The 26,552-nt window shown below is 57.6% G+C and overlaps 1 protein-coding gene across 2 annotated transcripts in view; it reads left to right on the top strand.

Moving 5' to 3' along the window:
* The window catches only part of LOC140453943 (atrial natriuretic peptide receptor 1-like), a 132,998-nt gene that overhangs the window by 85,892 nt on the left and 20,554 nt on the right, over positions 1-26,552 (top strand). For both annotated transcript variants that reach the window (XM_072548812.1, XM_072548811.1), the window contains exons 15-17: positions 6,402-6,573; positions 19,218-19,364; positions 22,163-22,286. In XM_072548812.1, the coding sequence (XP_072404913.1) occupies positions 6,402-6,573; positions 19,218-19,364; positions 22,163-22,286 (443 nt within the window). The remainder of the gene's footprint in view (positions 1-6,401; positions 6,574-19,217; positions 19,365-22,162; positions 22,287-26,552) is intronic.

The following is a 26,552-nucleotide window of genomic DNA, read 5'->3' on the forward strand; positions in this document are numbered from 1 at the left end:
TGGGGTCCCACACACACACTGACTCTCACTGGGGTACAGTCCCACACACACACTGACTCTCACTGGGGTACAGGGTCCCACACACACACTGACTCTCACTGGGGTACAGGGTCCCACACACACACTGACCCTCACTGGGGTACGGGGTCCCACACACACACTGACTCTCACTGGGATACAGGGTCCCACACACACACGGACCCTCACTGGGGTACAGAGTCCCGCACACACACGGACCCTCACTGGGGTACAGAGTCCCGCACACACACTGACTCTCACTGGGGTACAGTGTCCCACACACACACGGACCCTCACTGGGGTACAGAGTCCCGCACACACACTGACTCTCACTGGGGTACAGTGTCCCACACACACACACACTGACTCTCACTGAGGTACAGGGTCCCACACACACACTGACTCTCACTGGGGTACGGGGTCCCACACACACACTGACTCTCACTGGGGTACAGTCCCACACACACACTGACTCTCACTGGGGTACAGGGTCCCACACACACACTGACTCTCACTGGGGTACAGGGTCCCACACACACACTGACCCTCACTGGGGTACGGGGTCCCACACACACACTGACTCTCACTGGGATACAGGGTCCCACACACACACGGACCCTCACTGGGGTACAGAGTCCCGCACACACACGGACCCTCACTGGGGTACAGAGTCCCGCACACACACTGACTCTCACTGGGGTACAGTGTCCCACACACACACGGACCCTCACTGGGGTACAGAGTCCCGCACACACACTGACTCTCACTGGGGTACAGTGTCCCACACACACACACACTGACTCTCACTGAGGTACAGGGTCCCACACACACACTGACTCTCACTGGGGTACGGGGTCCCACACACACACTGACTCTCACTGGGGTACAGGGTCCCACACACACACTGACTCTCACTGAGGTACAGGGTCCCACACACACACACACTGACTCTCACTGGGGTACAGAGTCCCACACACACACTGACTCTCACTGGGGTACAGAGTCCCACACACACACTGACTCTCACTGGGGTACAGGGTCCCACACACACACACACTGACTCTCACTGGGGTACAGGGTCCCACACACACTGACTCTCACTGGGGTACGGGGTCCCACACACACACTGACTCTCACTGGGGTACAGGGTCCCACACACACACTAACTCTCACTGAGGTACAGTCCCACACACACACACACTGACTCTCACTGGGGTACAGGGTCCCACACACACACTGACTCTCACTGGGGTACAGTCCCACACACACACTGACTCTCACTGGGGTACAGGGTCCCACACACACACTGACTCTCACTGGGGTACAGGGTCCCACACACACACTGACTCTCACTGAGGTATGGGGTCCCACACACACACTGACTCTCACTGAGGTACAGGGTCCCACACACACACACACTGACACTCACTGGGGTACAGGGTCCCACACACACACTGACTCTCACTGGGGTACAGTGTCCCACACACACACACTGACTCTCCCTGGGGTACAGTGTCTCACACACACACTGACTCTCACTGGGGTACAGTCCCACACACACACACTGACTCTCACTGGGGTACAGTGTCCCACACACACACTGACTCTCACTGGGGTACAGTGTCTCACGCACACACTGACTCTCACTGGGGTACAGGGTCCCACACACACACTGACTCTCACTGGGGTACAGTGTCTCACACACACACTGACTCTCACTGGGGTACATTCCCCCACACACACACTGACTCTCACTGGGGTACAGTGTCTCACGCACACACTGACTCTCACTGGGGTACAGGGTCCCACACACACACTGACTCTCACTGGGGTACAGTGTCTCACACACACACTGACTCTCACTGGGGTACAGTCCCACACACACACACTGACTCTCCCTGGGGTACAGTGTCTCACACACACACTGACTCTCACTGGGGTACAGGGTCCCACACACACACTGACTCTCACTGGGGTACAGTCCCACACACACACACTGACTCTCACTGGGGTACAGGGTCCCACACACTCACACTGACTCTCACTGGGGTACAGTCCCACACACAGACGCTGACTCTCACTGGGGTAAAGTCCCACACACACACACTGACTCTCACTGGGGTACAGTCCCACACACACACTGACTCTCACTGGGGTACAGTCCCACACACACACACTGACTCTCACTGTGGTACGGGGTCCACACACACACTGACTCTCACTGGGGTACAGGGTCCCACACACACACTGACCCTCACTGGGGTACAGTCCCCCACACACACAATGACTCTCACTGGGGTACAGGGTCCCACACACACACTGACCCTCACTGGGGTACGGGTCCCACACACACACTGACTCTCTCTGGGGTACAGGGTCCCACACACACACACTGACTCTCACTGGGGTACAGTCCCGCACACACACTGACCCTCACTGGGGTACGGGATCACACACACACACTGACTCTCACTGGGGTACAGTCCCGCACACACACTGACCCTCACTGGGGTACAGTCCCGCACACACACTGACCCTCATTGGGGTACAGTCCCGCACACACACTGACTCTCACTGGGGTACAGTCCCGCACACACACTGACTCTCACTGGGGTACAGGGTCCCACACACACACTGACTCTCACTGGGGTACAGGGTCCCACACACACACTGACTCTCACTGGGGTACGGGATCACACACACACACTGACTCTCACTGGGGTACAGGATCCCCCACACACACTGACTCTCACTGGGGTACAGGGTCCCACACACACACTGACTCTCACTGGGGTACAGGGTCCCACACACACACTGACTCTCACTGGGGTACGGGGTCCCACACACACACTGACTCTCACTGGGGTACGGGGTCCCACACACACACTGACTCTCACTGGGGTACAGTCCCACGCACACACTGACTCTCACTGGGGTACAGTCCCCCACACACACACTGACTCTCACTGGGGTACAGGGTCCCACACACACACACTGACCCTCACTGGGGTACGGGGTCTCACACACACACTGACTCTCACTGGGGTACAGTCCCACACACACACTGACTCTCACTGGGGTACAGTCCCACACACTCACACTGACCCTCACTGGGGTACAGTCCCACACACACACACTGACACTCACTGGGGTACAGTCCCACACACACACACTGACTCTCACTGGGGTACAGTCCCACACACACACACTGACCCTCACTGGGGTACAGTCCCACACACACACACTGACTCTCACTGGGGTACAGTCCCACACACACACTGACTCTCACTGGGGTACAGTCCCACACATACACTGACTCTCACTGGGGTACAGTCCCACACACACTGACTCTCACTGGGGTACAGGGTCCCACACACACACTGACTCTCACTGGGGTACAGGGTCCCACACACACACACTGACTCTCACTGGGGTACAGTCCCACACACACACTGACTCTCACTGGGGTACAGGGTCCCACACACACACTGACTCTCACTGGGGTACAGTCCCACACACACACTGACTCTCACTGGGGTACAGGGTCCCACACACGCACACTGACTCTCACTGGGGTACAGTCACACACACACACTGACTCTCACTGGGGTACAGTCCCACACACACACTGACTCTCACTGGGGTACAGGGTCCCACACACACACTGACTCTCACTGGGGTACAGTCCCCCACACACACTGACTCTCACTGAGGTACAGGGTCCCACACACACACTAACTCTCACTGAGGTACAGTCCCACACACACACACACTGACACTCACTGGGGTACAGGGTCCCACACACACACTGACTCTCACTGGGGTACAGTGTCCCACACACACACACTGACTCTCACTGGGGTACAGTGTCCCACACACACACACTGACTCTCACTGGGGTACAGTCCCACACACACACACTGACTCTCACTGGGGTACAGTCCCCCACACACACACTGACTCTCACTGGGGTACAGTGTCTCACGCACACACTGACTCTCACTGGGGTACAGGGTCCCACACACACACTGACTCTCACTGGGGTACAGTGTCTCACACACACACTGACTCTCACTGGGGTACAGTCCCCCACACACACACTGACTCTCACTGGGGTACAGTGTCTCACGCACACACTGACTCTCACTGGGGTACAGGGTCCCACACACACACTGACTCTCACTGGCGTACAGTGTCTCACACACACACTGACTCTCACTGGGGTACAGTCCCACACACACACACTGACTCTCCCTGGGGTACAGTGTCTCACACACACACTGACTCTCACTGGGGTACAGTCCCACACACACACACTGACTCTCACTGGGGTACAGTCCCACACACTCACACTGACTCTCACTGGGGTACAGTCCCACACACAGACGCTGACTCTCACTGGGGTAAAGTCCCACACACACACACTGACTCTCACTGGGGTACAGTCCCACACACACACACTGACTCTCCCTGGGGTACAGTGTCTCACACACACACTGACTCTCACTGGGGTACAGGGTCCCACACACACACTGACTCTCACTGGGGTACAGTCCCACACACTCACACTGACTCTCACTGGGGTACAGTCCCACACACAGACGCTGACTCTCACTGGGGTAAAGTCCCACACACACACACTGACTCTCACTGGGGTACAGTCCCACACACACACTGACTCTCACTGGGGTACAGTCCCACACACACACACTGACTCTCACTGTGGTACGGGGTCCACACACACACTGACTCTCAATGGGGTACAGGGTCCCACACACACACTGACCCTCACTGGGGTACAGTCCCACACACACACACTGACTCTCACTGGGGTACAGGGTCCCACACACACACTGACCCTCACTGGGGTACAGTCCCACACACACACACTGACTCTCACTGGGGTACAGTCCCACACACACACTGACTCTCACTGGGGTACAGTCCCCCACACACACACTGACTCTCACTGGGGTACAGTGTCTCACACACACACTGACTCTCACTGGGGTACAGTCCCACACACACACACTGACTCTCAATGTGGTAAGGGGTCCACACACACACTGACTCTCACTGGGGTACAGGGTCCCACACACACACTGACCCTCACTGGGGTACAGTCCCACACACACACACTGACTCTCACTGGGGTACAGGGTCCCACACACACACTGACCCTCACTGGGGTACGGGTCCCACACACACACTGACTCTCACTGGGGTACAGGGTCCCACACACACACACTGACTCTCACTGGGGTACAGTCCCACACACACACTGACCCTCACTGGGGTACAGTCCCACACACACACACTGACTCTCACTGGGGTACAGTCCCACACACACACTGACTCTCACTGGGGTACAGTCCCGCACACACACTGACCCTCACTGGGGTACAGTCCCGCACACACACTGACCCTCACTGGGATACAGTCCCGCACACACACTGACTCTCACTGGGGTACAGTCCCGCACACACACTGACTCTCACTGGGGTACAGGGTCCCACACACACACTGACTCTCACTGGGGTACAGGGTCCCACACACACACTGACTCTCACTGGGGTACAGGATCCCACACACACACTGACTCTCACTGGGGTACAGGGTCCCACACACACACTGACTCTCACTGGGGTACAGGGTCCCACACACACACTGACTCTCACTGGGGTACGGGGTCCCACACACACACTGACTCTCACTGGGGTACAGTCCCACGCACACACTGACTCTCACTGGGGTACAGGGTCCCACACACACACTGACTCTCACTGGGGTACAGTGTCTCACACACACACTGACTCTCACTGGGGTACAGTCCCACACACACACACTGACTCTCACTGTGGTACGGGGTCCACACACACACTGACTCTCACTGGGGTACAGGGTCCCACACACACACTGACCCTCACTGGGGTACAGTCCCACACACACACACTGACTCTCACTGCTGTACAGTCCCACACACACACACTGACCCTCACTGGGGTACAGTCCCACACACACACTGACTCTCACTGGGGTACAGGGTCCCACACACACAATGACTCTCACTGGGGTACAGGGTCCCACACACACACTGACTCTCACTGGGGTACAGTCCCCCACGCACACACTGACTCTCACTGGGGTACAGTCCCACACACACACTGACTCTCACTGGGGTACAGGGTCCCACACACACACACTGACCCTCACTGGGGTACGGGGTCTCACACACACCCTGACTCTCACTGGGGTACGGTGTGCGTGAGGTGAGGGACACTGAGTCTGAGCTGTGCTGCCCCCATGCCCCAGTCCTGAGCACACAATCAGTGTATATTGCGGTCCATCCCACTGACGATCGGTGTGTGAACTGTCTCCCTCAGAGATTGTCGAGAATGTGGTGCGTGTGCAGAGTCCTCAGTTGCGGCCGAGCACCGCCCTGTGCAACCAGGGTGTGGCAGAGCTCAGTGCCCTGATGCAGAGATGCTGGGCTGAAGATGTGCTCGAGAGACCCGACTTCAGTCAGATCAAGGTCCTGGTGCGCAAGTTCAACAGGTAAGGCAGCAGAGCGCAGGAGCCTGTGTAACCCAGCCTCCCTGAGTACCCTCTGGCCCACGGCCTGACTCTGGCACTACCATCAGTGCACCATTGCAGCTGCTCAAAGATTCCCCACCAGTGAGGGGCTACCTGCTCCTTCGAAGCTCTCCCCCCCCCCCAGGGCTTCGTTATGGAAGAGCGCACCCAAGGATGGGAGGATGGGCATCTGACACAGTCAGGGCAGGGACTGAGTCTGTTCTCAAGGGGGCACCCTGTCGGAGGGTCAGTGCTGAGGGAGTGGGCACTGTCGGAGGGTCAGTGCTGAGGGAGTGGGCACTGTCGGAGGGTCAGTGCTGAGGGAGTGCCGCACTGTCGGAGGGTCAGTGCTGAGGGAGTGCTGCACTGTCGGAGGGTCAGTGCTGAGGGAGTGGGCACTGTCGGAGGGTCAGTGCTGAGGGAGTGCTGCACTGTCGGAGGGTCATCGCTGAGGGAGCGCCGCACTGTCGGAGGGTCAGTGCTGAGGGAGTGGGCACTGTCGGAGGGTCAGTGCTGAGGGAGTGCTGCACTGTCGGAGGGTCAGTGCTGAGGGAGTGGGCACTGTCGGAGGGTCAGTGCTGAGGGAGTGGGCACTGTCGGAGGGTCAGTGCTGAGGGAGTGGGCACTGTCGGAGGGTCAGTGCTGAGGGAGTGCCGCACTGTCGGAGGGTCAGTGCTGAGGGAGTGCCGCACTGTCGGAGGGTCAGTGCTGAGGGAGTGCCGCACTGTCGGAGGGTCAGTGCTGAGGGAGTGGACACTGTCGGAGGGTCAGTGCTGAGGGAGTGGACACTGTCGGAGGGTCAGTGCTGAGGGAGTGGGCACTGTCGGGGGGTCAGCGCTGAGGGAGTGCCGCACTGTCAGAGGGTCAGTGCTGAGGGAGTGGGCACTGTCGGAGGGTCAGTGCTGAGGGAGTGGGCACTGTCGGAGGGTCATCGCTGAGGGAGTGCCGCACTGTCGGAGGGTCAGCGCTGAGGGAGTGCCGCACTGTCGGCGGGTCATCGCTGAGGGAGCGCCGCACTGTCGGAGGGTCAGTGCTGAGAGAGTGGGCACTGTCGGAGGGTCAGTGCTGAGGGAGTGCCGCACTGTCGGAGGGTCAGTGCTGAGGGAGTGCCACACTGTCAGAGGGTCAGCGCTGAGGGAGTGGGCACTGTCGGAGGGTCAGCGCTGAGGGAGTGCCGCACTGTCAGAGGGTCATTGCTGAGGGAGCGCCGCACTGTCGGAGGGTCAGTGCTGAGGGAGTGGGCACTGTCGGAGGGTCAGCGCTGAGGGAGTGGGCACTGTCGGAGGGTCAGTGCTGAGGGAGCGGGCACTGTCAGAGGGTCATCGCTGAGGGAGCGGGCACTGTCGGAGGGTCAGTGCTGAGGGAGCGGGCACTGTCAGAGGGTCAGTGCTGAGGGAGCGGGCACTGTCAGAGGGTCATCGCTGAGGGAGCGGGCACTGTCAGAGGGTCAGTGCTGAGGGAGCGGGCACTGTCAGAGGGTCAGTGCTGAGGGAGCGGGCACTGTCAGAGGGTCATCGCTGAGGGAGCGCCGCACTGTCGGAGGGTCAGTGCTGAGGGAGCGGGCACTGTCGGAGGGTCAGTGCTGAGGGAGCGGGCACTGTCGGAGGGTCAGCGCTGAGGGAGAGGGCACTGTCGGAGGGTCAGCGCTGAGGGAGTGGGCACTGTCGGAGGGTCAGTGCTGAGGGAGTGGGCACTGTCGGAGGGTCAGTGCTGAGGGAGTGCCGCACTGTCGGAGGGTCAGTGCTGAGGGAGTGCTGCACTGTCGGAGGGTCAGTGCTGAGGGAGTGGGCACTGTCGGGGGGTCAGTGCTGAGGGAGTGGGCACTGTCGGAGGGTCAGTGCTGAGGGAGTGGGCACTGTCGGAGGGTCAGTGCTGAGGGAGTGCCGCACTGTCGGAGGGTCAGTGCTGAGGGAATGGGCACTGTCGGAGGGTCAGTGCTGAGGGAGTGGACACTGTCGGAGGGTCAGTGCTGATGGAGTGGGCACTGTCGGAGGGTCAGTGCTGAGGGAGTGCCGCACTGTCAGAGGGTCAGTGCTGAGGGAGTGGGCACTGTCGGAGGGTCAATGCTGAGGGAGCGCTGCACTGTCGGAGGGTCATCGCTGAGGGAGCGCCGCACTGTCGGAGGGTCAGTGCTGAGGGAGTGGGCACTGTCGGAGGGTCAGTGCTGAGGGAGTGCCGCACTGTAGGAGGGTCAGTGCTGAGGGAGTGCCACACTGTCAGAGGGTCAGCGCTGAGGGAGTGGGCACTGTCGGAGGGTCAGCGCTGAGGGAGTGCCGCACTGTCAGAGGGTCATTGCTGAGGGAGCGCCGCACTGTCGGAGGGTCAGTGCTGAGGGAGTGGGCACTGTCGGAGGGTCAGCGCTGAGGGAGTGGGCACTGTCGGAGGGTCAGTGCTGAGGGAGCGGGCACTGTCGGAGGGTCAGTGCTGAGGGAGTGGGCACTGTCAGAGGGTCAGTGCTGAGGGAGCGGGCACTGTCAGAGGGTCATCGCTGAGGGAGCGGGCACTGTCGGAGGGTCAGTGCTGAGGGAGCGGGCACTGTCAGAGGGTCAGTGCTGAGGGAGCGGGCACTGTCAGAGGGTCATCGCTGAGGGAGCGGGCACTGTCGGAGGGTCAGTGCTGAGGGAGCGGGCACTGTCAGAGGGTCATCGCTGAGGGAGCGGGCACTGTCGGAGGGTCAGTGCTGAGGGAGCGGGCACTGTCAGAGTGTCAGTGCTGAGGGAGCGGGCACTGTCAGAGGGTCATCGCTGAGGGAGCGGGCACTGTCGGAGGGTCAGTGCTGAGGGAGCGGGCACTGTCAGAGGGTCAGTGCTGAGGGAGCGGGCACTGTCAGAGGGTCATCGCTGAGGGAGCGCCGCACTGTCGGAGGGTCAGTGCTGAGGGAGCGGGCACTGTCGGAGGGTCAGTGCTGAGGGAGCGGGCACTGTCAGAGGGTCAGTGCTGAGGGAGCGGGCACTGTCAGAGGGTCATCGCTGAGGGAGCGGGCACTGTCGGAGGGTCAGTGCTGAGGGAGCGGGCACTGTCAGAGGGTCATCGCTGAGGGAGCGGGCACTGTCAGAGGGTCAGTGCTGAGGGAGCGGGCACTGTCAGAGGGTCAGTGCTGAGGGAGCGGGCACTGTCAGAGGGTCATCGCTGAGGGAGCGGGCACTGTCGGAGGGTCAGTGCTGAGGGAGCGGGCACTGTCAGAGGGTCAGTGCTGAGGGAGCGGGCACTGTCAGAGGGTCATCGCTGAGGGAGCGCCGCACTGTCGGAGGGTCAGTGCTGAGGGAGCGGGCACTGTCGGAGGGTCAGCGCTGAGGGAGCGTGCACTGTCGGAGGGTCAGCGCTGAGGGTGAGGGCACTGTCGGAGGGTCAGCGCTGAGGGAGTGGGCACTGTCGGAGGGTCAGTGCTGAGGGAGTGGGCACTGTCGGAGGGTCAGTGCTGAGGGAGTGGGCACTGTCAGAGGGTCAGTGCTGAGGGAGCGGGCACTGTCGGAGGGTCAGTGCTGAGGGAGTGGGCACTGTCGGAGGGTCAGTGCTGAGGGAGTGCCGCACTGTCGGAGGGTCAGTGCTGAGGGAGTGGGCACTGTCGGAGGGTCAGTGCTGAGGGAGCGGGCACTGTCGGAGGGTCAGTGCTGAGGGAGCGGGCACTGTCGGAGGGTCAGCGCTGAGGGAGCGGGCACTGTCGGAGGGTCAGCGCTGAGGTAGTGCCGCACTGTCAGAGGGTCAGTGCTGAGGGAGTGCCGCACTGTCGGAGGGTCAGTGCTGAGGGAGCGGGCACTGTCGGAGGGTCAGTGCTGAGGGAGTGGGCACTGTCGGAGGGTCAGCGCTGAGGGAGTGGGCACTGTCGGAGGGTCAGTGCTGCGGGAGCGGGCACTGTCAGAGGGTCAGCGCTGAGGGAGCGGGCACTGTCGGAGGGTCAGTGCTGAGGGAGCGGGCACTGTCAGAGGGTCAGCGCTGAGGGAGTGGGCACTGTCAGAGGGTCAGCGCTGAGGGAGTGGGCACTGTCAGAGGGTCATCGCTGAGGGATAGGGCACTGTCGGAGGGTCAGCGCTGAGGGAGTGGGCACTGTCGGAGGGTCAGCGCTGAGGGAGTGGGCACTGTCGGAGGGTCAGCGCTGAGGGAGTGGGCACTGTCAGAGGGTCAGCGCTGAGGGAGAGGGCACTGTCGGAGGGTCAGCGCTGAGGGAGTGGGCACTGTCGGAGGGTCAGCGCTGAGGGAGCAGGCACTGTCGGAGGGTCAGCGCTGAGGGAGCGGTGATGTTGCTGCTTTTGGAAACGTGTTGTCTGCAGTTCTGGGCGGGATGTTGTTTGGAGGGTCACAGTGGAGCTGATGGACCGAATGGCCTCTTTGTGTCCTGCGGGGGGGTTCTGTGTGATCTGCTTTGATCCGACATTGGCTGTCGATCTCCTTCCAAAGGGAAGTCAGTCCAGCTCAGGAACGATTTCATTGGCTGTAGCATGTCGGGCAATGTTTTGAGGATGAGAGAGGCACTATTGAAATGCAAATTTCTTCCCTCTTCCTGAATTTAAATGGCTGGTGCCTGGCCTTCCCCATTCAGTCCTTGGAAATGATTCAGCAATGTCCATCTGATCTGCACTGTTGGTTATTCAATAACCCAGCAGCCGTTCTGGGATCACGATTGGTTTCCTTCTCAGATCAGGACTTAAGTCCTTTTGCTTATTTTCCGTGTCTCAACCTGCTTCAGCTGCTTGGTTAAGGTGGTTAATGGTTAATGTGGTTAATGGTTGATGTGGTTAATGGTTGATGTGGTTAATGGTTGATGTGGTTAATGGTTGATGTGGATGACTGGTCTCGGGGAAGGTGTTGTCCACCTTGCAGTTCACCAGTCCCTGGTTTCCCAGCAGCCTCCCAGGATCTCCCAGAGGATGGTCCCAGCTCAACCCAGCCAGGGCCTGGGGGAGAGTGAGCACGGAATGTGAGAACCACTGCTCATACCCCCATACAGACACCCACACAGACACCCACACAGACACCCACACAGACACACACCCGCACAGACACCCGCACAGACACCCACACAGACACCCACACAGACACCCACACAGACACACCCACACACACACCCGCACAGACACCCCCTCACACACACACCCACACACACACCCACACAGACACCCCCCCACACACACCCCCACACACACACCCCCACACACACCCACACAGACACCCACACACACACACACAGACACCCCCCCACACACACAGACACCCACCCACACAGACACAGACACACACACAGACACCCCCCCCACACACATACCCACACGCAGACACACTCACACACACACACCCACACACACCCCCACACAGACACCCACCCACACACCCCCACACATACACACACACACAGACACCCCCCCACACACACCCACACAGACACCCCCACATACACACCCACACCCACACAGACACCCCCACACACACACACACACCCACACAGACACCCCCACACACACCCCCACACACACCCACACAGACACCCCCACACACACCCCCACACACACCCACACAGACACCCCCACACACACCCCCACACACACCCACACAGACACCCCCACACACACCCCCACACACACCCACACAGACACCCCCACACACACCCACACACCCCCACACACACCCACACAGACACCCCCACACACACCCACACAGACACCCCCACACACACACACACACCCACACAGACACCCCCACACACACACACACCCACACAGACACCCCCCCACACACACACACACCCACACAGACACCCCCACACACACACACACACCCACACAGACACCCCCACACACACCCCCACACACACCCACACAGACACCCACACAGACACCCCCACACACACCCACACAGACACCCCCACACACACCCACACAGACACCCCCACACACACACACCCACACAGACACCCACACACACACCCCCACACACACCCACACAGACACCCCCACACACACCCACACAGACACCCCCACACACACACCCACCCACATACACACACACCCACACACACATACACACACACACCCCACACACACACACCCACATGCAGACATACTCACACACACCCCCACACAGACACCCCCCACACACCACCCTCCCCCCACACACCCCCACACACACCCCCACACACACCCCCACACACACCCCCACACACACCCACACAGACACTCACACACACCCCCACACAGACACCCCCCACACACACACCCACACACCCCCACACAGACACCCCCACACACCACACCCCCACACACACACTCACACACACACACACCCCCACACACACCCACACAGACACTCACACACACCCCCACACAGACACCCCCCACACACACACCCACACACCCCCACACAGACACCCCCACACACCACACCCCCACACACACACTCACACACACACACACCCCCACACACACCCACACAGACACTCACACACACCCCCACACAGACACCCCCCACACACACACCCACACACCCCCACACAGACACCCCCACACACCACACCCCCACACACACACTCACACACACACACACCCCCACACACACCCACACAGACACTCACACACACCCCCACACAGACACCCCCCACACACACACCCACACACCCCCACTCAGACACCCCCACACACCACACCCCCACACACACACTCACACACACACACATCCACACACACACACTCACACACACCCCCACACACACCCCTCCACACATACACACACACATACACACACACTCACACACACACCCACACACACACAGACACCCCCACACACACCCCTACACACCCCCCTACACACACACACCCCCACACACACACACCCCCCCACACACACATCCACACACACCCCCGCACAAACACCCCCACACACACACCCGCACACACCCCCCCCCACACACACACATGATCTATATGGACTTCAGTAAGGCGTTCGACAAGGTTCCCCATGGGAGACTGGTTAGCAAGGTTTGGTCTCATGGAATACAGGGAGAAACAGCCATTTGGATACAGAACTGGCTCAAAGGTAGAAGACAGAGGGTGGTGGTAGAGGGTTGTTTTTCAGATTGGAGGCCTGTGACCAATGGAGTGCCACAAGGATCGGTGCTGGGTCCTCTACTTTTTGTCATTTATATAAATGATTTGGATGCGAACATAAGAGGTACAGTTAGTAGGTTTGCAGATGACACCAAAATTGGAGGTGTAGTGGACAGTGAAGAGGGTTACCTCAGATTACAACAGGATCTGGACCAGATGGCAAATGGGCTGAGAAGTGGCAGATGGAGTTTAATTCAGATAATTGCATGGTGCTGCATTTTGGGAAAGCAAATCTTAACAGAACTCATATACTTAATGGTAAGGACCAATGGAGTGTTGCTGAACAAAGAGACCTTGGAGTGCATGTTCATAGCTCCTTGAAAGTGGAGTCGCAGGTAGATAGGATAGTGAAGAAGGTGTTTGGTATGCTTTCCTTTATTGGTCAAAGTATTGAGTACAGGAGTTGGGAGGTCATGTTGCGGCTCTACAGGACATTGGTTAGGGCCACTGTTGGAATGTTGTGTGCAATTCTGGTCTCCTTCCTATCGGAAAGATGTTGTGAAACTTGAAAGGATTTCAGAAAAGATTTACAAGGATGTTGCCAGGGTTGGAGGGTTTGAGCTACAGGGAGAGGCTGAACAGGCTGGGGCTGTTTTCCCTGGAGCATCGGGGGCTGAGGGGTGACCTTATAGAGGTTTATAAAATCATGAGGAGCATGGATAGGATAAATAGACAAAGTCTTTTCCCTGGGGCTGGGGAGTCCAGAACGAGAGGGGCATAGGTTTAGGGTGAGAGGGAATAGATATAAAAGAGACCTAAGGGGCAACGTTTTCACACACAGGGTGGTACGTGTATGGAATGAGCTGCCAGAGAATGTGGTGGGGGCTGGGACAATTACAACATTTAAGAGGCATTTGGATGGGTATATGAATAGGAAGGGTTTGGAGGGATAGGGGCCGGGTGCTGGCAGGTGGGACTAGATTGGGTTGGGATATCTGGGTCAGCATGGACGGGTTGGACCGAAGGGTATGTTTCCGTGCTGTACATCTCTATGACTCTGTGACTCTATCAGCGCTCACTCATTCACAGACAAACAAATGCAGACACACACACACCCCACACATACATACACACACAAAACACACACACACCCCACACACGCACACACACACACAACACAGACAGACACACCCACACATACACACACACACCACACACACACACACACAGACACAGACACACACACACCCCACACATACACACACACACACACCCCACATATACACACACACACAAAACACACACACACCCCACACACGCGCACGCACACACACAACACAGACAGACACACCCACACACCCACACATACACACACACAACACACACACACCCCACAAATACACACATACAACACACAGACGTACACACACACACACACACCCCACACATACACACACAGACACACACACACCCCCCCCCACACACACACACAACACAAAGACACACACACACCCCATACATACACACACACAACACACAGACACACACACACCCCACACATACACACACACAACACACACAACACACACAGACATCCCACACATACACACATACACAACACACAGACAGGCAGACACACACACACCCCACACATACACACACAACACACACACCCCACAAATACACACATACAACACACAGACGTACACACACACACACACCCCACACATACACACACAGACACACACACACCCCCCACACACACACACAACACAAAGACACACACACACCCCACACATACACACACACAACACACAGACACACACACACCCCACACATACACACACACAACACACAGACACACACACACCCCACACATACACACACACAACACACAGACACACACACACCCCACACATATACACACACAACACACACAACACACACACAGACATCCCACACATACACACATACACAACACACAGACAGGCAGACACACACACCCCACACATACACACACAGACAGACACACACCCCACACATACACACACAGACAGACACACACCCCACACACACACACACAGACAGACACACACCCCACACACACACACACAGACAGACACACACCCCACACACATACAGACAGACACATACACACCCCACACATACACACACAGACAGACACACACAACACGCATAAACAAACCTCACACATATGCACACACACAACACACACATAGACACACACACACACCCCACAAATACACACATGCAACACACAGACGTACACACACACAGACATACACACACCCCACACATACACACACACACACCCCACACATACACACACACACACACACCTGGAATGTCACTGGATGGCCTGGCCCGTGGCTGGACAGGGAGGGCTGAGTGGCTATTCAACCACGATAGGCATCACTGTAGATCCCACTCCTCTCCTTCATGTTGAAACACTGTTGTTCAGCTCACTGGGTAGAGATGGGGAGATGAATCCAGAATCACATCACTTCCCCACCCCAACACCGACCTCAGGGTCAGGGAGGGGTATTCCGTCCTCAGGGCTATTACCCCATCCACTTGGATCCTTCCCCCTTCCCCCAGCCGATACCTGTGAAGCACCATTTGAGCTGAGATTGGTACGGTTTCTCTGGGTGGGGGGAGTGTGTTCCCAACTCCTGCTGCCCTCGGTGTGTCCAAACATCCCACTGAGTGATTAGATTAGATTAGATTAGATTACTGACAGTGTGGAAACAGGCCCTTCGGCCCAACAAGTCCACACCGCCCCGCCGAAGCGCAACCCACCCATACCCCTACATCTACCCCTTACCTAACACTAAGGGCAATTTAGCATGGCCAATTCACCTGATCTGCACATCTTTGGACTGTGGGAGGAAACCGAAGCACCCGGAGGAAACCCACGCAGACACCGGGAGAATGTGCAAACTCCACACAGTTAGTCGCCTGAGGCGGGAATTGAACCCGGGTCTCTGGTGCTGTGAGGCAGCAGTGCTAACCACTGTGCCACCGTGCCACCCACAAGTGCTTCGAACATTGTTCCAGACTCTCCCCAAAAACCCATGGCCCGATCCGACCTCTTTAATATCCGACCTTGCACTCCACCCCCACCCCACTCCCCGACTCTGGGCCTTTAACGAGCTGTGTGTCCCTACTTGGGAATCCCCCTCCACGCAGTTCCCAAAGTTTGGGAAATAGATCAGATTAGATTCCCTACAGTGTAGAAAAAGGCCCTTCGGCCCAACATGTCCACACCGACCCTCCAAAGAGTCACTCACCCATTTCCCCCTCACTAATACACCTAACACTACGGGACAATTTCCCACGGCCAACCCACCCGAACCTGCACATCCCTGGACACTATGGGACAATTTCCCATGGCCAACCCACCCTAACCTTCACATCCATGGACACTATGGGACAATTTCCCATGGCCAATCCACCCTAACCTTCACATCCATGGACACTATGGGACAATTTCCCACGGCCAACCCACCCGAACCTGCACATCCCTGGGCACTATGGGACAATTTCCCATGGCCAATCCACCCTAACCTGCACATCCCTGGACACTATGGGACAATTTCCCATGACCAACCCACCCTAACCTTCACATCCATGGACACTATGGGACAATTTCCCATGGCCAATCCACCCTAACCTTCACATCCATGGACACTATGGGACAATTTCCCATGGCCAACCCACCCTAACCTGCACATCCCTGGACACTATGGGACAATTTCCCATGGCCAACCCACCCTAACCTGCACATCCCTGGACACTATGGGACAATTTCCCATGGCCAATCCACCCTAACCTGCACATCCCTGGGCACTATGGGACAATTTCCCATGGCCAACCCACCCTAACCTGCACATCCCTGGACACTATGGGACAATTTCCCATGGCCAATCCACCCTAACCTTCACATCCCTGGGCACTATGGGACAATTTCCCATGGCCAATCCACCCTAACCTTCACATCCATGGACACTATGGGACAATTTCCCATGGCCAACCCACCCTAACCTGCACATCCCTGGACACTATGGGACAATTTCCCATGGCCAATCCACCCTAACCTTCACATCCCTGGGCACTATGGGACAATTTCCCATGGCCAACCCACCCTAACCTGCACATCCCTGGGCACTATGGGACAATTTCCCATGGTCAATCCACCCTAACCTGCACATCCCTGGGCACTATGGGACAATTTCCCATGGCTAACCCACCCTAACCTGCACATCCCTGGGCACGATGGGACAATTTCCCATGGCTAACCCACCCTAACCTGCACATCCCTGGGGCACGATGGGACAATTTCCCATGGCCAATCCACCCTAACCTACACATCACTGGGCACTATGGGACAATTTCCCATGGCCAATCCACCCTAACCTGCACATCCCTGGGCACTATGGGACAATTTCCCATGGCCAATCCACCCTAACCTGCACATCCCTGGGCACTATGGGACAATTTCCCATGGCCAACCCACCCTAACCTGCACATCCCTGGGCACTATGGGACAATTTCCCATGGCTAACCCACCCTAACCTGCACATCCCTGGACACTATGGGACAATTTCCCATGGCCAATCCACCTTAACCTGCACATCCCTGGGCACTATGGGACAATTTCCTATGGCCAATCCACCCTAACCTGCACATCCCTGGGCACTATGGGACAATTTCCCACGGCCAATCCACCCTAACCTGCTCATCCCTGGGCACTATGGGACAATTTCCCACGGCCAATCCACCCTAACCTGCACATCCCTGGGCACTATGGGACAATTTCCCATCGCCAATCCACCCTAACCTGCACATCCCTGGGCACTATGGGACAATTTCCCATGACCGATCCACCCTAACCTGCACATCCCTGGGCACTATGGGACAGTTTCCCATGGCCAATCCACCCTAACCTGCACATCCCTGGACACGATGGGACAATTTCCCACGGCCAATCCACCCTGACCTGCACACCTTTGCATTGTGGGAGGAAACCGGAGCATCCGGAGCAAACCCACACGGACACAGGGAGGATAGGCAAAACCTACCCAGACAGTCGCCCAAGGCTGGAATCGAACCGGGATCCCTCATGGTCTGAAGCTGCAGTGCGAACCACTGACCCACCGTGCCGCCCATAATAGTCCCACTTGGATTCAATATGACCACCTTAATCCTGATCATTCCCCCACCCCCCCCCTTCCTTTCCCACTGCTCCCGACGCACTGCGTTTCCTGACTTATCCAAACTCCGATATGGACACGAAGACTTTTGGAGAAGCAGAGGCCGGGGAAAGGTTTGGAGGGATACGGACCATGAGCCGGGAGGCGGGACTGGTTGACGGGGTTGGCCGCTGCGGTGGGATTCGAACCCGGGGTCCCCAAAAACGTGACCAGTCTGGCCACTTGGCCATCGCCTCCCCGCCTGGGTGATAGAGGATCCTTCCCCCCACCCCCCCAACCTCCCCCCATCCCCAACCCAGTCAGTTCTCCAATGGAGAACGCCCTGGTCACTGTCTCTCTGTCCTGCCTGCTTCCTCAGGGAGAGCAGTTCCAACATTCTGGATAATCTGCTGTCGAGGATGGCGCATTACGCCGACAACCTGGAGGGGTTGGTGGAGGATCGCACTCAGGCCTACCTGGAGGAGAAGGCCGTGGCTGAGGCCCTGCTCTACCAAATCCTGCCGCAGTAAGTACCTTCAGCCCATCTACCCCTCCCCTCCCCCTCTCCCTACCCCCACCATGCGGGATTCCTCCCCAAGTACGTTTGTTGCAGTTGGAGGTTTCCGAAGGGCTATGCCCAGTGGTGGTCTCCCTGTGACAACAAGGATATTGTTAAACTCGGACGTCACCAGTTTATGGAGAGGCTGGGAATTTCTCCCTGGAACGTCGTGAGGTTGCAGGGTGACCTCTTCGAGGTTTGGAAAATCACGAGGGTGAGGCCCGGGTGTCTTTTCTCTGGGGGGGGGGGGCTGGGTTTAAAACTGGGGCCGGATGTTTTTAAGGTGAGAGGTGAAAGGTTTATAAAAGGACTGGAGGGGCAGCTTTTGTAGACTCACATATGGAATGAGCTTCCTGAGAAAGTGGGGGATGTGGGAACGGACAACGTTGGGATAAGTATGTGAACAGGAAAGGTTTTGGAGGGATATGGGCCAGGAGCAGGCAGGTGGGACTGGTTGAGTTAGGTATTATGGTCAGTGTGGACTGGTTGGGCCGAATGGTCGGTTTCACTGCTGGATGACTCTATAACCTAAAAATAATGTCCAGGTCAAGTTGCTTGGCCATGTGTAAATTGGTTACAGGGGTCTGTAGGCTGGGTAGGTTAGCCATGGGAAATTGCCCATAGTGTCTAGGGGTCTGTAGGCAGGGTAGGTTAGCCATGGGAAATTGGCCATAGTGTCTAGGGGCCTGTAGGCTGGGTGGGTTAGCCATGGGAAATTGGCCATAGTGTCCAGGGGTCTGTAGGCTGGGCGGGTTAGCCATGGGAAATTGGCCATAGTGTCCAGGGGTCTGTAGGCTGGGCGGGTTAGCCATGGGAAATTGGCCATAGTGTCCAGGGGTCTCCAGGCTGGGTGTGTTAGCCATGGGAAATTGGCCATAGTGTCCAGGGGTCTGTAGGCTGGGTGGGTTAGCCATGGGAAATTGCCCATAGTGTCTAGGGGTCTCCAGGCTGGGTGGGTTAGCCATGGGAAATTGGCCATAGTGTCCAGGGGTCTGTACACTAGGTCAGTTAGCCATGGGAAATTGCCCATAGTGTCCAGGGGTCTGTAGGCTGGGTGGGTTAGCCATGGGAAATTGCCCATAGTGTCCAGGGGTCTGTAGGCTGGGTGGGTTAGCCATGGGAAATTGCCCATAGTGTCCAGGGGTCTGTAGGCTGGGTGGGTTAGCCATGGGAAATTGGCCATAGTGTCCAGGGGTCTGTAGGCTGGGCGGGTTAGCCATGGGAAATTGGCCATAGTGTCCAGGGGTCTCCAGGCTGGGTGTGTTAGCCATGGGAAATTGGCCATAGTGTCCAGGGGTCTGTAGGCTGGGCGGGTTAGCCATGGGAAATTGCCCATAGTGTCTAGGGGTCTCCAGGCTGGGTGGGTTAGCCATGGGAAATTGGCCATAGTGTCCAGGGGTCTGTACACTAGGTCAGTTAGCCATGGGAAATTGCCCATAGTGTCCAGGGGTCTGTAGGCTGGGTGGGTTAGCCATGGGAAATTGCCCATAGTGTCCAGGGGGCTGTAGGCTGGGTGGGTTAGCCATGGGAAATTGCCCATAGTGTCCAGGGGTCTGTAGGCTGGGTGGGTTAGCCATGGGAAATTGCCCATAGTGTCCAGGGGGCTGTAGGCTGGGTGGGTTAGCCATGGGAAATTGCCCATAGTGTCCAGGGGTCTGTAGGCTGGGTGGGTTAGCCATGGGAAATTGCCCATAGTGTCTATGGGTCTGTACACTAGGTGGGTTAGCCATGGGAAATTGGCCATAGTGTCCAGGGGTCTGTACACTAGGTCAGTTAGCCATGGGAAATTGGTCATAGTGTCCAGGGGTCTGTACACTAGTGGGTTAGCTATGGGAAATTGGCCATAGTGTCCAGGGGTCTGTAGGCTGGGTGGGTTAGCCATGGGAAATTGGCCATGGTGTCCAGGGGGCTGTAGGCTGGGTGGGTTAGCCATGGGAAATTGGCCATAGTGTCCAGGGGTCTGTAGGCTGGGTGGGTTAGCCATGGGAAATTGGCCATAGTGTCCAGGGGTCTGTAGGCTGGGTGGGTTAGCCATGGGAAATTGCCCATAGTGTCCAGGGGTCTGTAGGCTGGGTGGGTTAGCCATGGGAAATTGGCCATAGTGTCTATGGGTCTGTACACTAGGTGGGTTAGCCATGGGAAATTGGCCATAGTGTCCAGGGGTCTGTACACTAGTGGGTTAGCCATGGGAAATTGGCCATAGTGTCCAGGGGTCTGTAGGCTGGGTGGGTTAGCCATGGGAAATTGGCCATAGTGTCTATGGGTCTGTACACTAGGTGGGTTAGCCATGGGAAATTGGCCATAGTGTCCAGGGGTCTGTACACTAGTGGGTTAGCCATGGGAAATTGGCCATAGTGTCCAGGGGTCTGTAGGCTGGGTGGGTTAGCCATGGGTAATTGGCGATAGGTAAGGATGATAGATTTCCTTGCCTGCTAGGGAACCAGATTGTTGGTGAGGTTTGGGTGCGGGTGGGGGGTGGGGGGTGGGGGGGGGGTTGGAGAGTAGTGGGGGGTTGTTGGGGAGACACTCTGAGAGCAGTGAACTCTCTGTCCATGATTATGAGCACAGTGTGACATTCTCACTGTGTCCCCCTTCCCGACCCTGGGTCTGGGACCCAGCGACACTGAGGGACCGGTGAGGACGGAGAGTGGGTCAGAGAGGGGTTGGGCGTGGGATTGGGGAGGGAGGGGAGGGGGCTGTCGCGATGGTGTACCCGGCGATCTGACCCCCCCTGACAACGGACTCTCTCTCTCTCCCATTGGTAGCTCGGTGGCTGAGCAGCTGAAGAGGGGGGAGATGGTCGAAGCGGAGGCGTTTGATAGTGTCACCATCTACTTCAGTGACATTGTGGGGTTCACTGCCCTGTCAGCCGAGAGCACCCCGATGGAGGTAATAACACACCCCCCCACCCCACCCTACACTCTGTAAATACCCACACACAGGGTAATACCCAGGGACTGGGATCCTTATCCCCCACACAGGGTAATACCCAGGGACTGGGATCCTTATCCCCCACACAGGGTAATACCCAGGGACTGGGATCCTTATCCCCCCCCTGCAGGGTAATACCCAGGGACTGGGATCCTTATCCCCCACACACAGGGTAATACCCAGGGACTGGGATCCTTATCCCCCACACACAGGGTAATACCCAGGGACTGGGATCCTTATCCCCCACACACAGGGTAATACCCAGGGACTGGGATCCTCATCCCCCACACACAGGGTAATACCCAGGGACTGGGATCCTCATCCCCCACACACAGGGTAATACCCAGGGACTGGGATCCTTATCCCCCACACAGGGTAATACCCAGGGACTGGGATCCCTATCCCCCACACAGGGTAATACCCAGGGACTGGGATCCTTATCCCCCACACAGGGTAATACCCAGGGACTGGGATCCTTATCACCCACAGGGTAATACCCAGGGACTGGGATCCTTATCCCCCACACAGGGTAATACCCAGGGACTGGGATCCATACCCCCCTCACACAGGGTAATACCCAGGGACTGGGATCCTTACCCCCCCACACACAGGGTAATACCCAGGGACTGGGATCCTTATCCCCCACACAGGGTAATACCCAGGGACTGGGATCCTTACCCCCACACACAGGGTAATACCCAGGGACTGGGATCCTTATCCCCCACACACAGGGTAATACCCAGGGACTGGGATCCTTATCCCCCCCCTGCAGGGTAATACCCAGGGACTGGGATCCTTATCCCCCACACAGGGTAATACCCAGGGACTGGGATCCTTACCCCCCACACAGGGTAATACCCAGGGACTGGGATCCTTATCCCCCACAGGGTAATACCCAGGGACTGGGATCCTTATCCCCCACACACAGGGTAATACCCAGGGACTGGGATCCTTATCCCCCACAGGGTGATACCCAGGGTCCGGGATCCTTATCCCCCACACACAGGGTAATACCCAGGGACTGGGCTCCTTATCCCCCCCCCACAGGGTAATACCCAGGGACTGGGATCCTTACCCCCCCACACACAGGGTAATACCCAGGGACTGGGCTCCTTATCCCCCACACACAGGGTAATACCCAGGGACTGGGATCCTTATCCCCCACAGGGTAATACCCAGGGACCGGGATCCTTATCCCCTACAGGGTAATACCCAGGGACTGGGATCCTTATCCCCCACACACAGGGTAATACCCAGGGACTGGGATCCTTACCCCCCACACACAGGGTAATACCCAGGGACTGGGATCCTTATCCCCCACACACAGGGCAATACCCAGGGACTGGGATCCTTATCCCCCACACACAGGGTAATACCCAGGGACTGGGATCCTTATCCCCCACACACAGGGTAATACCCAGGGACTGGGATCCTTATCCCCCACACACAGGGTAATACCCAGGGACTGGGATCCTTATCCCCCCCCCACAGGGTAATACCCAGGGACTGGGATCCCTATCCCCCACACAGGGTAATACCCAGGGACTGGGATCCTTACCCCCCCACCACAGGGTAATACCCAGGGACTGGGATCCTTACCCCCCCACCACAGGGTAATACCCAGGGACTGGGATCCTTATCCCCACACACAGGGTAATACCCAGGGACTGGGATCCTTATCCCCCACACACAGGGTAATACCCAGGGACTGGGATCCTTATCCCCCACACACAGGGTAATACCCAGGGACTGGGATCCTTATCCCCCACACACAGGGTAATACCCAGGGACTGGTTCCTTATCCCCCACACACAGGGTAATACCCAGGGACTGGGGTCCTTACCCCCACACACAGGGCAATACCCAGGGACTGGGATCCTTATCCCCCACACACAGGGTAATACCCAGGGACAGGGATCCTTACCCCCCACACACAGGGTAATACCCAGGGACTGGGCTCCTTATCCCCCACACACAGGGTAATACCCAGGGACTGGGATCCTTATCCCCCACAGGGTAATACCCAGGGACTGGGATCCTTACCCCCCACACAGGGTAATACCCAGGGACTGGGATCCTTATCCCCCACACACAGGGTAATACCCAGGGACTGGGATCCTTATCCCCCACACACAGGGTAATACCCAGGGACTGGGCTCCTTACCCCCACACACAGGGTAATACCCAGGGACTGGGATCCTTATCCCCCACACACAGGGTAATACCCAGGGACTGGGATCCTTATCCCCCACACACAGGGTAATACCCAGGGACTGGGATCCTTATCCCCCACACACAGGGTAATACCCAGGGACTGGGCTCCTTACCCCCACACACAGGGTAATACCCAGGGACTGGGATCCTTATCCCCTACAGGGTAATACCCAGGGACTGGGATCCTTATCCCCCACACACAGGGTAATACCCAGGGACTGGGATCCTTATCCCCCACACACAGGGTAATACCCAGGGACTGGGATCCTTATCCCCCACACACAGGGTAATACCCAGGGACTGGGATCCTTATCCCCCACACACAGGGTAATACCCAGGGACTGGGATCCTTATCCCCCACACACAGGGTAATACCCAGGGACTGGGATCCTTATCCCCCACAGGGTAATACCCAGGGACTGGGATCCTTATCCCCCACAGGGCAATACCCAGGGACTGGGATCCTTATCCCCCACCCACAGGGTAATACCCAGGGACTGGGACCCTTATCCCCCCCCTACAGGGTAATACCCAGGGACTGGGATCCTTACCCCCCCCCCACAGGGTAATACCCAGGGACTGGGATCCTTACCCCCCACACACAGGGTAATACCCAGGGACTGGGATCCTTATCCCCTACAGGGTAATACCCAGGGACTGGGATCCTTATCCCCCACAGGGTAATACCCAGGGACTGGGATCCTTACCCCCCACACACAAGGTAATACCCAGGGACTGGGCTCCTTATCCCCCACACACAGGGTAATACCCAGGGACTGGGATCCTTATCCCCCACAGGGTAATACCCAGGGACTGGGATCCTTATCCCCCACAGGGTAATACCCAGGGACTGGGATCCTTATCCCCCACAGGGCAATACCCAGGGACTGGGATCCTTATCCCCCACCAACAGGGTAATACCCAGGGACTGGGACCCTTATCCCCCCCCTACAGGGTAATACCCAGGGACTGGGATCCTTATCCCCCCCACACAGGGTAATACCCAGGGACTGGGATCCTTACCCCCCACACACAGGGTAATACCCAGGGACTGGGATCCTTATCCCCCACACACAGGGTAATACCCAGGGACTGGGATCCTTATCCCCCACACACAGGGTAATACCCAGGGACTGGGATCCTTATCCCCCACAGGGCAATACCCAGGGACTGGGATCCTTATCCCCCACAGGGCAATACCCAGGGACTGGGATCCTTATCCCCCACCCACAGGGTAATACCCAGGGACTGGGATCCTTATCCCCCCAGGGTAATACCCAGGGACTGGGACCCTTATCCCCCCCCACAGGGTAATACCCAGGGACTGGGATCCTTACCCCCACACAGGGTAATACCCAGGGACTGGGATCTTTATCCCCCCCCTACAGGGTAATACCCAGGGACTGGGATCCTTATCCCCCACACACAGGGTAATACCCAGGGACTGGGATCCTTACCCCCCACAGGGTAATACCCAGGGACTGGGATCCTTATCCCCCCCCTACAGGGTAATACCCAGGGACTGGGATCCTTATCCCCCCCCCACAGGGTAATACCCAGGGACTGGGATCCTTACCCCCCACAGGGTAATACCCAGGGACTGGGATCCTTATCCCCCCCCTACAGGGTAATACCCAGGGACTGGGATCCTTATCCCCCCCCCACAGGGTAATACCCAGGGACTGGGATCCTTACCCCCCACAGGGTAATACCCAGGGACTGGGATCCTTACCCCCCACACACAGGGTAATACCCAGGGACTGGGATCCTTATCCCCCACACACAGGGTAATACCCAGGGACTGGGATCCTTACCCCCCACACACAGGGTAATACCCAGGGACTGGGATCCTTATCCCCCACACACAGGGTTATACCCAGGGACTGGGATCCTTACCCCCCACAGGGTAATACCCAGGGACTGGGATCCTTATCCCCCCCCCACAGGGTAATACCCAGGGACTGGGATCCTTACCCCCCACACACAGGGTAATACCCAGGGACTGGGATC

Source organism: Chiloscyllium punctatum, chromosome 28 (assembly GCF_047496795.1).
Source record: "Chiloscyllium punctatum isolate Juve2018m chromosome 28, sChiPun1.3, whole genome shotgun sequence".
Taxonomy (NCBI): domain Eukaryota; kingdom Metazoa; phylum Chordata; class Chondrichthyes; order Orectolobiformes; family Hemiscylliidae; genus Chiloscyllium; species Chiloscyllium punctatum.